Source organism: Saccopteryx leptura, chromosome 11, assembly GCF_036850995.1.
Source record: "Saccopteryx leptura isolate mSacLep1 chromosome 11, mSacLep1_pri_phased_curated, whole genome shotgun sequence".
NCBI classification, from domain to species: domain Eukaryota; kingdom Metazoa; phylum Chordata; class Mammalia; order Chiroptera; family Emballonuridae; genus Saccopteryx; species Saccopteryx leptura.
The window spans coordinates 46,384,007-46,398,072 of record NC_089513.1 but is presented as its reverse complement, the minus strand read 5'-3'; the positions used below and the strand labels follow the sequence as shown (position 1 = coordinate 46,398,072).

At 40.9% G+C, this 14,066-nt stretch overlaps 1 protein-coding gene across 10 annotated transcripts in view; it reads right to left on the bottom strand.

The window, feature by feature from the left end:
- Positions 1–14,066, bottom strand: part of ESCO1 (establishment of sister chromatid cohesion N-acetyltransferase 1) — a 249,260-nt gene that overhangs the window by 52,160 nt on the left and 183,034 nt on the right. For 9 of the 10 annotated variants that reach the window (XR_010747395.1, XM_066353142.1, XM_066353140.1 and 6 more), the window contains 3 exons: positions 5,187–5,286; positions 2,835–4,959; positions 949–1,063 (listed from right to left, as the gene is read on the bottom strand). Coding sequence is in view for 9 of the 10 variants with exons in the window: in XM_066353142.1 (XP_066209239.1) it covers positions 949–1,063; positions 2,835–4,364 (1,645 nt within the window). In the remaining variant the exon portion in view is untranslated. The remainder of the gene's footprint in view (positions 1–948; positions 1,064–2,834; positions 4,960–5,186; positions 5,287–14,066) is intronic. The other variant, XM_066353136.1, reaches the window with a different exon arrangement.

Here is a 14,066-nt window from a genome sequence, read left to right as displayed (position 1 = left end):
TTGAGAGAAGATGCAGAAAGGCTCTGTAGAGCTGCAAAGAGATCTAATGGTAGATAAACAGTATGCCTCCAGTTTCACCAATAATTACTAGCACTGAACAGTAAAGGAAATTGTTTAAATGTCTGTGTAATTATACAACCTCTAAATGGGAATAAATAAAAACATTTCTTTGTTTAAAGAAATTACAGTCTCTGGAGCATTGATCACATTAATAAATAATGCAATAATCAATCCATTTTATTTTGTAACACATAAATGCATTTCTCATGTTCATATTACACTTCCCCCTTTCCCACTAAGAGAAAAGGTTAAATGACATCCAAATCCAATGGAAAAAATTATGACTTCAGTTTCTCTCTCCTTTAGCGGAGAGAAACAACAAGAATTAAGAATTCCTATGTCATATCCCCCCTGGTTCTTCATCTGATATAAGTGAGCAAATCCACATCAAACACTTCAAATAATATATTGTCAGAAATTTTTTGCAAGGTTGTAAAAAAATAAATTTTTGTGTGGTAGAAGTGGAAAAGTGCAGCATTTCTTAAATCTTTAATTCAAAGACAGAATCACTAAATGGAAAATTGAGTTAACAGGTTTAAAGATAAAAACCTGAAATGGTAAAACACACTCATTTATATTTGAGAAGTAAGCTGCTACCACCAACTTAAGCATTTCATTAAGTAACACTTCTCTGAAGAGTAAGTCACAAACAAAACAAAAAATTTCAAATAAACTTTTCTGGTAGGGAGTCAAAGAATCATACCTAAATTCTTTCAACAAGCCAATGAACAGAAGTTATTCTCCTTCAAATAATGGTGGTAATCTCACATTTGAAAAACATAAGCAATAGTTAAGAATTTAACAGACCTATCTGGTAGCCCACATGGTTTTCTGTTATACTGACAAAAATATCACTGTAAGATTCATATAATATTTTCAAAGTGTTACCTGGAAATTTACTCTCCCCTGTATCAATTTTTGCTTGACTGAGCAGAGTTGAAACAGTAGTGTTACTTTCCACTGGACTGTTTTCCAGCTTAGATTCCAAACATAGGCTGAAATTCTGAACACATAATTTAAAATGTTAATATTTGCTTTTATATCAATCTTTGGGTCTTATCCCAATAAGCTCTCTGGAATTTTAGCATACTAAGAATATATAAGATAAATATTTTTATTTGAAGTAATTCACCTAGCTATGCCTTAAAAGTGTCATGATCTACCCACAAGTTATCCTTTTATCGTCAGCTCCCATTACCCCACTTCATGATAAACTAAAAACCTTCCCTTTACCTCTCCCACAATACATTCTGTATTTGCTTGACTCGACACTTTTTCAGAGCTTTATCTCCCTAAACCTTCAGTGCCCAGTAACTACTGCCACATCTCACTATTGAGCACCTAAAGTGGTTAGTAGATTGAGTTGAGATGTTATAAATGTAAATCACACACTGGAATTTTAAGACTTAGTACAAAAAAAAGGTAAAATACCACAATTTTAAAAATTGATTACATGTTAATACGAAAGAATAAATAAAACATATTAACTTTACCAGTTTCTTTTTTAAAGTAGCTAATCAAAAATTTTTAAATGAGCCTGACCAGGCGGTGACACAGTGGATAGAGCATCGGACTGGGATGCAGAGGACCCAGGTTCGAGACCCCAAGGTCGCCAGCTTGAGCGCAGGCTCATCTGGTTTGAGCAAAAGCTCACTAGCTTAGACCCAAGGTCGCTGGCTCAAGCAAGGAGTTACTCGGTCTGCTGAAGGCCCACAGTCAAGGCAAATATGAGAAAGCAATCAATGAACAACTAAGGTCTCGCAACGAAAAACTGATGATTGATGCTTCTCATCTCTCTCCATTCCTGTCTGTCTGTCTCTATCTATCCCTCTCTCTGTCCCTGTAAAAAATAAATAAATAAATAAATAAAAACGAAGGGTAAAAATGAGGAAACAATGAGTAGTCATGTAAATGTGAGACATCCAAAGAACTCAGTAAGTTCTATCACTCACTACAAGATTTGATTAATAAAACTCTTGATGCTTGGCCCACGGTGGTACAGTACATAGAACACTGTGATGATAAGATCCCACGTTCAAAACCCTGAGATCGTTGGCTTTAGCACAGGCTCATCTGGCTTAATTAAGTATGGGATCATCTACACCAGGGATAGTCAACCTTTTTATACCAACCACCCACTTTTGTATTTCTGTTAGTAGTAAAATTTTATAATCGCCCACCGGTTCCACAGTAATGGTGATTTATAAAGTAGAGAAGTAACTTTACTTTATAAAATTTATAAAGCAGAGTTACAGCAAGTTAAAGCATATAATACTAATTACTTACCAAGTACTTTATGTCGGATGTTCGCTAAGTTTGGCAGAATAAATCTTTATAAAACAACTTACTATAGTTAAATCTTTTTATTTATACTTTGGTTGCTTCGCTACCGCCCACCATGAAAGCTGGAACGCCCACTAGTGGGCGGTAGGGACCAGGTTGACTACCACTGATCTATACGATCCCATGGTGATGGCTTGAGCCAGGGGTCACTGGCTCAGCTGCAACCCCTGGTCAAGGCATGTATGAGAAGTAATCAATGAATAACTTAAGTGGTGCAACTGCAAGTTCATGTGTTTCACCCTCCCCCCCTTACTGTCTCTCTCTCTCTCTCCCTGACCCTCTCACCAAAAGGAAAAAGAAAAAAAACTCCCTCTTGATAGGATACCTTAACAAATGACTCTTCAGTATGATTCCTAAGATAAAATATATTTAATAAACACTTATTAGAAAGTACTCAGAAACCTCTATTGTGCATAATAAAAACAGATTACCTTATCTGGTGCTGATTCAAAAGAATCCTTCATCTGGTTATCCAATGGTGGGTCAGGAGGTGGTTTTATCTGATTATCCAAATGACAACTTTCAGGAGCCCTTTTTGCAGTTTTATTAATTTCAACTGTAATATCACTAATTTTACCATCTTCAGAATTAATTTTTTTCATTTCCTCCTGCTGGCAAGCTATATTTTTATCATGTAGTTTTATCCCTAAAAATGTACTTTGAGTCACAGGATGAGGCATTTCTAAAGCTGGTAGTGAAAAACTAGTTTGCAATGAGCGCAATTTAGGGGAAACTTGAGAGTCCAACTTATTTTGCTGCACAGAGTTAAATTTTGAGAGTTTAATTTTAGTCCAGTTGGAGTTCTTTTTAGTCGAGTTGTTTAATCCGTTTAGTATACATTTCACAGGCTTTGTTTTTCTACTGGGGAAGAAACGATGACACTGAACATCCTGATTTGCTTCCTTCTGATGAAGTATTTGTCTTTTAGAATCAGCCTCTTCCAATTTTATTTCTGTAGGCTTCTCCTCCTTTACACTTTCCATTTGTGAAGATTCCTTCTTTACCTCTACAGTATCCGACTCAATTTCACCAGCGATTTCTTCACAGAGCTGTAGAATACTACCTCGTTTGCTCTTTCGTGCTTGTTCATTATCTACACTTTGTTCAGGCACTGATGGCTGTATTGGGGGTTTTGCACTGGTACTCTCTTGTGAATGAACTGATTTCTTCGTCTCATTCTTGTTAGAGATTACAGTAGTAGCCATTTTTGATCTTTTTATCTCAGATGTTACAGGCAAACATTCTGTTTTCTCTTGTCTAGTATTCTTCTGAAGACAGTTTTCAGATCCTTTTATGCATTGAGAACTACAAGCAGAAGCTGTCTGCTGCTCTACTTTGAGTTTTTTTGCTTTGGGGGAATTTATTACTTCATTAATGACTGAATTTTTATCCTCTTTAGAGTCAGACTTTATTTCCAGTACTTTTCTTTTCACATGTTTTTGACTTGTTTTAACTTTATTCGATTTACTTTGAGTATTGTTACAGTACTCTTTTCTTGTTGGTGGCAAACTCTGTTTAACTGCTTGAACTTGACCCTGAATTTTTCTACTACGCAGAGACCTTGTTGAAACCACTGTTAGCTGTTGCAGTCTTTGTGATCGCCGGTTAAGCTGTTCATTTGATTTGAGCGTTTCATGTATTGATTTTTTTTGAGATTTCTTCTTTTTTGTAGATTCTTGGGAATGTCCCTTCACAGTCACCAGATTTTTATCCATGGAATTACTTGCTTTTTCATTATTGGATGCTGCCTTTGCTGACCTTGTACTCTGACATGTCCCTAAGTCAGGCTGATTTATTTTACTTTCATTGGAAAATTTAACCATTGATTTTATAGCTTCCTTTGGACCTGATTTTTTTGATAGGTTCTTTTCAGAACTTTGAATTTGTGCTTCTAAATTTTTATCATCACTCTTTTTAATAACATTGGAAGAATTTTCTTTAGATTTCTCCTGAATTGACATTGTTCCTGAGTCAGGTCCTCCTTTTCTGGTTGGCTTCTGAGAGAGTTGTCTTGTCCTGCTAGGTACAAATGCTGAATGTCCAGTATTGTTACTGAGAAGTAGGTCTTAAAAATTGACTTTGATGCTGATACACATTTTCAACAAAATTCCTAGTTTGCTTCAAGTAAGGTTTCTGTCATCCCTAGGACATGAAAAAAGTTGGCATGAAGGCTGAAAGATACCTGCTTTACTTTGAGCAAGGCAACAGAAATTTGAAAAAAATATATTTTAACTTGATATTTTCAGAACTTTTTGTGAATAAAATTTAATTCATATTCAATTTGTTTTGTTAATTTTTCAATTGATATTGGTTTTCAGGCCTAGTCCTATTACTGAAGCAGTTATTTATCACTGACCTGTCTGTTTTGACCAAGTTTTTGAAAACTTTTTTCTTCTGGAATCCACAGGTGCTGGACTTTGATTCATTTGAAACATGTCTTACAACTAACACGTTTTTTCCCTTGTTTGCTGAGTCTGTTGATTTAAAGTTCTTATATAACGTCTTTCGTTTAATAAAATATTTTATTAATATAGATTTCCTTTTGTGCTGCCATAGCTGAAATATTAAAAAATTAAAATTAAAATTTATACAAGAAATATGGCAATGCTAATACTATATAGAAATAATCTTTATACAAAATCTAACTTCTCTATTTGAATTATTTAATCTGTATAATTAAGGCTAACAGAATAAAGTATCCCAAGTACATTCTTATGAATAATCAATAATGTGTCTTATATAAATAGAAGTTGAAAATCAGTTTGTTACTTGAGGTTACTTACAGTTCTTTTCCCACAAGACAGAACTGATATTTCAGCCACCATAACTCATGAAAATTTGACAAAATCATTCCTTAAAATATCTCAACACATTACATAGCACCTAAAAGAAAAAGTAATTTTAAATGTTTAAAGGGGACAAAAGAAATATGTAATCATTCATTCACCTCAAATCAAATACAACATTCCATAAATTCACCCTGTCCTATCCTCAGTCTTCAGAGCTCACTTTAAACACAGCATAACTTCAGTATTTCTAACATGAAGTTACATGCACCCAACAGAATAGCATGCATCTATGTTGTAGAAAAAAAGTCTTAAAAAAATTCACTGTATGTGCCCATATATGTATTAAACTGGTACAGTAAAATTCTATTTTGAGGAAAAGCAGTGTTATATAAATAACTCTATACACAGAAATACACTGAAAGTTAAAAAGGAAAATTTAAACACATACATTAACCTCTACTCTCATTTAAAACCTACTAAAAAATACAACAGATTAAAACAGATGGCCTGATCTGTGGTGGTGCAGTAGATAAAGCAGTGACCTGGAATGCTAAGGTCGCCAGTTCGAAATCCCGAGCTTCCCCGGTCACGGTACATACAAAAATCAACTACTATGAGTTGATGCTTCCCACTCCTCCCCCCTCCCTCTCTCTCTAAAATCAATAAATAAAATCTTACAAAAACACAAATCTGAAGGAAAAGAACAAAAGAGAAAATTATAAAAAAACAAGTATGGAGGCTACAAAGAAGGGCAAATAACTAAACTCAAACTCAAGAAAACCTGAATCTCAAGCTGGAAATGGGGAAAATTGAAAAGCAGCTCTACTTAAACCCCCAGGACTCAGGAACTGGTAGTACCAAGCTCCACAGATGGGGATAAAAATGGGACTCAAAAAGAAAACGGAGAAGTTCCCTCCCAGATTGCCTTTCCAATTACCGGCACCCAGAGGACCACCTTGTATCACTCCCTGAAGACTGAAAGTATAAATCTCGGCCTGACGTGTGGTGGTGCAGTGGATAAAGTGTGGACGTGGAATGCTGAGTTCACTGGTTTGAAACCCCAGGCTTGCCTGGGCAGGGCACATACAAGATGCAACCACTAATGAGCTAAAGCTTCCACCTCCTTCCCCCACCCTGCCCTTTCTCTCTCTCTAGCTCTCTCCTTTCTCTAAAAGTCAATAAAAAAAATCTTAAAAATAAAAAGTATAAATCTCTGGAAGGCATAAAACAAAAGGACTTTCATCTAGGGGCTCAACAGTCACAGCTGAGACAAGAAGTTTCCAAGAGACAACAGAGGAAGTAAAGTAGGAGTACATATACTGATTGCTAAAACCCACACCCTCCACCAAAACCCCTCTGCCTACTCGATATTCCTAGAAGACAGCAGCCAAGCCTATGCCTTCTATAAACAAAACTGAAAGATTATTTTCTGATGAATTGGACACATCTAGAGAAAAGACCTAACATATACTGATAAGCCCCACAGGCAATAAACACACACACACACACACGCATGCACACACACACACACACACACACACACACCAGTCAAAATGGCAGTGAAGGTAAACGCAATACTTGAATCCCGCACAACCACATCAAAATTAGTACTAAAGTACAGAACAGCTACCATTCAGAGCTGCTTGAAATCTAGCTGAACAGAAATCCTACAACTACGGATATAAAGAAGCCACATCAAAACTAGCAGGAGACACTAGACTTCAAACAAGCAGGCCCATATCCAGGTGTGCCAGATAATAATCAGGAGGGATATCGCAGCTGCCCAGGTACCCTCTGAGAAGTGAGGGGTCCCAGCCCAGGGTTCCAGGCCAGGAAGAAAAGTCCCCATAACTTCTGGCTGTAAAATCCAGGGGTTTTGCCCTGGCTGACTGGCTCAGTGGTAGAGCATCTGCCTGGCATGTGGGTGTGCCGCATTTGATTCCTGGTCAGTGCACACAGAAGTGCTCATCTGTTTCTCCCCTCTCCCCCTCATGCTCCTCTCTCACTCTCTCTTCTCCTGCAGCCATGGCTTGATTAGAGTGAGTTGGCCCCTGGCGCTGAGGATGGCTCCATGGCCTCATCTCAGGTGCTAGAATGCCTCCAGTTGCAATGGAGCAATGCCCCAGATGGGCAGAACATCGCCCCCTAGTGGGCATGCCAAGTGGATCCCAGTCAGGGCGCAGGCCGGAGTCTATCTCTGCCTCCCCTCCTCTCACTAAAAAACAAAACAAAACAAAAACAGTGGGGTTTGTGGCTGAGTGAGAGGCAAGGTGGCTGGAGTCCCAGACCTTCCTCTTCGAGGGCCCACACTGGGACTTAGACTCAACTCACTCTAAACTCCAGTGCTGAGACAGCTGGGGCAGCAGCTCTAAAGGCACCAGGGACATATAGGGAGGCACTAAATTGTCTGGCATCAAGGCAAGGACTGAAAGGGGTGCTTTCTCCCAAAGAGAAGTACTGGCAGAAGTTTTTGTTCTTTTTCTGGGCCTCCCCACATAGACCCAGCAGCCATGTGCCATATCTGTGTCTTCATCTACCTTGCTAAAGCTGTTAGCCTCACCTTGGTAATGCTCTAAGACACCACCCTACTGACCCAACTTGCAGGCCCAACCCAGGGGCTTTTCAATACAAATGACCTGTCTTAGCTTATGCTTCAGACTTCCCTAAAATGTCTCAGCATGCCCTGTACCTCTTACTAAGAGGTCCCAGGTGAAGCATTAGCAGCAGCCGGCCTTGTTTCACAGCTCGTTCTCCCCTGGGCAACTCCAAGCCCAGCACAAGTAGCAGACATCTGTACACTATAGTTCATGCCAAGTGGCCCCAAGCAGGTGGCAGCTGACATTAGTCTGAATCTTCCGGAAGGTCCCAGAGACAGCTTCAGATATCAAAATCAACACTCAACCACCTCCACAAGCAACACACTCATGGAGCAGGCACAGTGGACATCAGAGCACCACTGAACCCCTGTTCTGTGGGGTGGGCCCCTGTACAACTGATCCTCCATGGTAGTCGTAGCCAGTCCTCGCAGCTGATTGGCCTGGAGGTAATCACTGAGATGCCAACAGCAATCAAGGTTCAACTATAACAGGAGAGTCACAGCCCCACAGGGGGCGCCCCTGGAGTGCCCAGCTATGGTAATGGGGAGGCTGTGCCACTGGACCCTACAGAACCCCTAGTCCGTAAAGCCACTCTACCAAGCCTGGGAGACACAGCAGTTCCACCTAATACACAGAAACCAATAAAGGGAAGCTGCAAAATGGAAAGTCTAAGAAACATGTCCCAAATGAAAAAACAGAGTAAAACTCCAGAAAAAGGACTAAACAAACTGGAAGCAAGCAATCAATCTTATAGATGCAGAGTTCAAAACACTGGTTATAAGGATGCTCAAAACAGTTAGGGGAAGAGTAGATAAACTTAGTGAGAACTTCGACAAAGAGATAAGAAACATAAAAACGAAACTAGAAAACATAAAGAACCAGTCAGAAATAAAGAATACATTGGCCTGACCTGTGGTGGCGCAGTGGATAAAGCGTCGACCTGGAAATGCTGAGGTCGCCGGTTCGAAACACTGGGCTTGCCTGGTCAAGGCACATATGGGAGTTGATGCTTCCAGCTCCCCCCCTTCTCTCTCTCTGTCTCTCCTCTCTCTCTCTCTGTCTCTCCCTCTCCTCTCTAAAATGAATGAATAAATAAAATAATAAAAAAAAGTTTAAAAAAAAAAAGAAATAAAGAATACATTAACTGGAATGATGACTAGGAATTGACAGAATAGATGAAGCAGAGGATCAGAAAGTTGAAAGGAGGCAGAAAAGACCCAGTAACAGGAAAAAAGGAAAAAATTCAAATAAATGAGGATATTGTATAAGGAGCCTCAGGGACAACATAAAGTGTACCAACATTCACATAATGGGGGTAAAGGGGGGAGTTCCAGAATAAGAAGGAGAACAAGGAACTGCAAAGCTGTGTGACAATGTAATGACGGAAAACTTCCCTAACTTGGTGAAGGGAACACACAGTTCAGGAAGCACAGTTTCAAACAAGGTGAACCCAAGAGGCACATGCTAAGACACATCACAATTAAAATATCAACAGTTAAAGACAAAGATTTTTAAAAGAAGCAAGAGAAAAGAGCTCTACAAGGGAGCTCCCATAAGACTAACAGCTGATTTCTCAACAGAAATTTTGCAGGCCAGAAAGGACTGTCAAGAAATCTTCAAAGTGAGGAAAAGCCAGGACCTACAACCAAGATTACTCTATATAAAGAGTAAATAAAATCTTTACTCTATATGAAAAAGCTTAAGAAGTTCATCACCACCAAACCAGTATTATAAGAAATGTTAAAGTATCTTATTTAAGAAGAAAAATAAATAAGAAATATGAATAATGGCAAAAAAATAGATATCTATCAATTTCTTTAAATGATGAAATCTTGCCTGGCCTGTGGTGGTGCAATGGATAGTGCTGACCTGGAATGCTGAGGTAGCAAGCTTGAAATCCTGGGCTTGCTGGCTGGTCAAGACACATACAACAAGCAAGCAATGAACAACTAAAATAAAGCAAACTATGTGTTGATACTTCTTACCCCCCCATCCTCTCTGTATAAATAACTTTTTTTTTTAAGAAAGGAGGAGAGGGGCCCTGGCCAGTTGGCTCAGTGGTAGAGAGTCGGCCTGGCGTGTAAGGGGTCCCGGGTTCAATTCCCGGCCAGGGCACACAGGAGAAGCGCCCATCTGCTTCTCCACCCCTCCCCCTCTCCTTCCTCTCTGTCTCTCTTCCCCTCCCGCAGCGAGGCTCCATTGGAGCAAAGATGGCCCGGTGCTGGGGATGGCTCCTTGGCCTCTGCCCCAGGCGCTAGAGTGGCTCTGGTAGCGACAGAGCGACCCCCCCCCCCCCCGGAGGGGCAGAGCATCGCCCCCTGGTGGGTGTGCTGGGTGGATCCCGGTCGGGCGCATGTGGGAGTCTGTCTGATTGTCTCTCCCCGTTTCCAGCTTCAGGAAAAAAAGAAAAAAGAAAAAAGAAAGGAGGAGAGGGACAGACAGGAGCAGATAGAGAGGAAGGGAGAAAGATGAGAAGCATCAACTCATAGTTGCGGCACCTTAGTTGTTCACTGATTTCTTTCTCATTCATGCCTTACCATGAATGGGAGGGGGCAAAGTTCCAGCCAAGCCAATGACCCCTTGCTCAAGCCAGACACTGAGCTCAAGTCAGCAACCATGGGGTCATCATGTCTATGATTCCATGCTCAGCCCGCAGCACCACAATCAAGCTGGTGAACCCATGCTCAAACTGGATGAGCCTACAGTCAAGCCAGGGGCTTCAAACCTGGGTCCTCAGCATCTCAGGCTAATGCTCTATTCACTGCATCAACCCCTAGTCAAGCAATAAATAAAATCTTTAAAAACAAAAATGATGAGGCCTTGGCTGGTTGGCTCAGCGGTAGAGTGTTGGCCTGGCGTGCGGGGGACCCGGGTTCGATTCCCGGCCAGGGCACATAAGAGAAGCGCCCATTTGCTTCTCCACCCCCCCCTCCTTCCTCTCTGTCTCTCTCTTCCCCTCCCGCAGCCAAGGCTCCATTGGAGCAAAGATGGCCCGGGTGCTGGGGATGGCTCCTTGGCCTCTGCCCCAGGCGCTAGAGTGGCTCTGGTTGCGGCAGAGCGATGCCCCGGAGGGGCAGAGCATCGCCCCTGGTGGGCGTGCCGGGTGGATCCCGGTCGGGCGCATGCGGGAGTCTGTCTGACTGTCTCTCCCTGTTTCCAGCTTCAGAAAAATACAAAAAAAAAAAAAAATAATAATAATATAAAAAAAATGATGAAATAGTGCCATCTGCAATGACATGGATGGGCATAGAGCGGTGTTTTCAACCTTGTTACACCTGAGAACTAGTGAAAATAGGAGAATTATTTTAGGAACCACTAAGGCAGAAGTTCCCCTAAGCATAAACAAATTTAACTATAATCTTCATACAAAATCAGGGTATTTAACTCTTACACAGACTGACACAAAATTTCTGGCAGATGGGTCTGAATCATGGACTGGCCATTGAAAAACAGTGACCTAGTGGGTACCGTGCTGAATGAAACAAGTCAGACAGAGAAAGACATATGCCGTATGATTTCATTTATAAAAAGAAATCAGCAAAATAGAAACAGACTCACAGATAGATACACAGAATGTTTTGACAGTTGCCAGATGGGAGGGGGTATGGGGGAATGGGTAAAAAAGGTGAAGGGATTAAATATAAATTGGTATTTAAGAAAGTCATGGGGATTTAAGTATAGAACAGGGAATATAGTCAATAATACTGTAATAACTAACTTTGGTGTCAGATGGGTATTAGATATCAGGATGATCAGTTAGTAAGTTATATAATGTCTAATCACTGGGTTGTATACCTGAAACTTATATCGTTGTCAATTGTAATTGAAAAATAAAGATTTAAAAGAAAACAACAACAGAGAGAGACAAGATGGCGCTGGAATAGGCGGACGTACCAACATCTACCTCCCAGAACCAAAGTGGATTACAAACTAATTTTATGAACTATCATCTGGAAAAACCAACTTTGGACTAAACTAAGAGGACTCTTCAACCAAGGAACACTGAATAAGCCACATCGAGACTGCTTAGTGTATCCCAAGGTTCTCTTTACCATGCCACAGTCACAGAGCTCCAGGGAAAAGCAACCTGGTCTCATCTCTCCAGGCAGAGGAGAACAGAAGCTCCATATCCACGCATGCTGCAAATGGCTTTTCCAGTCTACCTGAATCATTACCAGCTAGAAGCAGCGGTCATTGGGACTTGGACACGAGCTGCAAAGTATAGAATGGTGACAACAATTCCAGTGCCATGAGGACTTTTCCTGGATGTGTACTTTTCCTGGACTCCTGCTCCCTGTGACAGCTCCTAACAAACTGAACTGTGGCTGGGTTGCATTTTTCAGGAATTTGGCATGGTGATGGGGCCAACTTGGACTTGGTGAACATGTTAAGGACACTACTCTTTTATGGATTCTTGCTGTATTGGCCAAGAGTTTGCTTAAAGGCTTTTAATCACTGTAAAAACAATAGAAGACTGGATAAAGAAGATGGGGCACATATACACCATGGTATACTATTCAGCTAGAAGAAAAGATGACATTGGATCACTTACAGCAGAATGGTGGAATCTTGATAACATTATGTGGAGTGAAATAAGTGAATCAGAAAAAAATAAGAACTGCAGGGTTCCATACATTGGTGGGACATAAAAACGAGACTAAGAGACATGGACAGAAGTGGGGTGGTTACGGGGGGTGGGGGGAGGGGAGGAGGGAGAGGGGGAGGGGGAGGGGTACAAAGAAAACTGGATAGAGGGTGACGGAAGACGATCTCTCTTTGGGTGATGGGTATGCAACAGAACTAAATGACAAGATAACCTGGAAATGTTTTCTTTGAATATATGTACTCTGATTTATTGATGTCACCCCATTAAAATAAAAACTTATTTATAAAAAAACAAAAAACAAAAAAAAGAAACAAAACAACAAAAAAAGAAAAAAGATATATACACACTCACATCCTATAATCAAACTACCAGCCCACCCACTATTCCAACAGAGAACACACACTGTTTAGTGTCTTAACTGTAACCAGAAGCAGATAAACAAGAATGTCCACATATATGAGGAAACATTAAAATGAAATAACCAGCCCTGATCAAATAGCTTGGTTAGTTCGAGGGTCATCCAGAAGCACAAAGACTGCCAGTTAGATGCTTGGCCAAGGCACATACAAGAACAGAATGATGTTCCTGACTCTGTCTTTCTCTTTCTGTCTCCCCCCTTTCCTCTCTCAATAAAATCAATAAATTTTTTAAAAAAAGAAAAAGAAAAAGAAAAAACCAGGAAACAAATAGCTTGTAAGAAACAAACTGTGCAGGCTCTGGCCAGATAGCTCAGTTGGGTAGAGCATCGTTCCAAAGCGCAGAGGTTGCCAGTCAGGGCACATATAGGAACAGACTGATGTTCCTGTGTGTCTCTCTCTCCCTGCCTCTCTCTAAAATCAATAAAATAAACATTAAATAATATCAAAAAAATAAAAAGAGAGCCTGACCTGTGGTGGCACAGTGGATAAAGCGTTGACTTGGAATGCTGAGGTTGCTGGTTCAAAACCCTGGGCTTGCCTGACCAGGTGGTTGCACAGTGGATAGAGCCTCAGACTGGGATGCAGAGGAACCAGGTTCGAGACCCCGAGGTCGCCAGCTTGAGCGTGGGCTCATCTGGTTTGAGCAAAGCTCACCAGCTTGAATCAAAGGTCGCTGGCTCGAGCAAGGGGTTACTCAGTCTGCTGAAGGCTCGCGGTCAAGGAACATGTGAGAAAGCAATCAATGAAAAACTAAGGTGTTGCAACACGCAACGAAAAACTAATGATTGATGTTTCTCATCTCTCTCTGTTCTTGTCTGTCCCTGTCTATCCCTCTCTCTGACTCACTCTCTGTCGCTGTAAAAAAAAAAAAAAAAGCGTATCATGAAAACAAAACAAAAAGATGAGCCTCAAGCTTCTGGAGGGAAAAAAAATCTCAATCACATACATTAGATTAAGAATCAGAATTATAGCCCTGGCCAGTTGGCTCAGTGGATAGTATCGGACCAGTGTGCAGCCGTTCCAGGTTCAATCCCCAGTCAGGGAACACATGAGAAGCAACCATCCAATTCTCTTCTCCTCCCTCTCCCCCTTCTCTCACTCTTCTCCTCTCTCAGCCAATGGCTAGATTGGTCCGATCCTTGGCCCTGGGTGCAGAGAACAGTGCGGTTGATTCAAGCACATCAGACTCAGGCACTGAGGATAGCTCAGCTGATTTGAGCATCAGCCCCAGACAAGGGTTTTTGGGTCGATC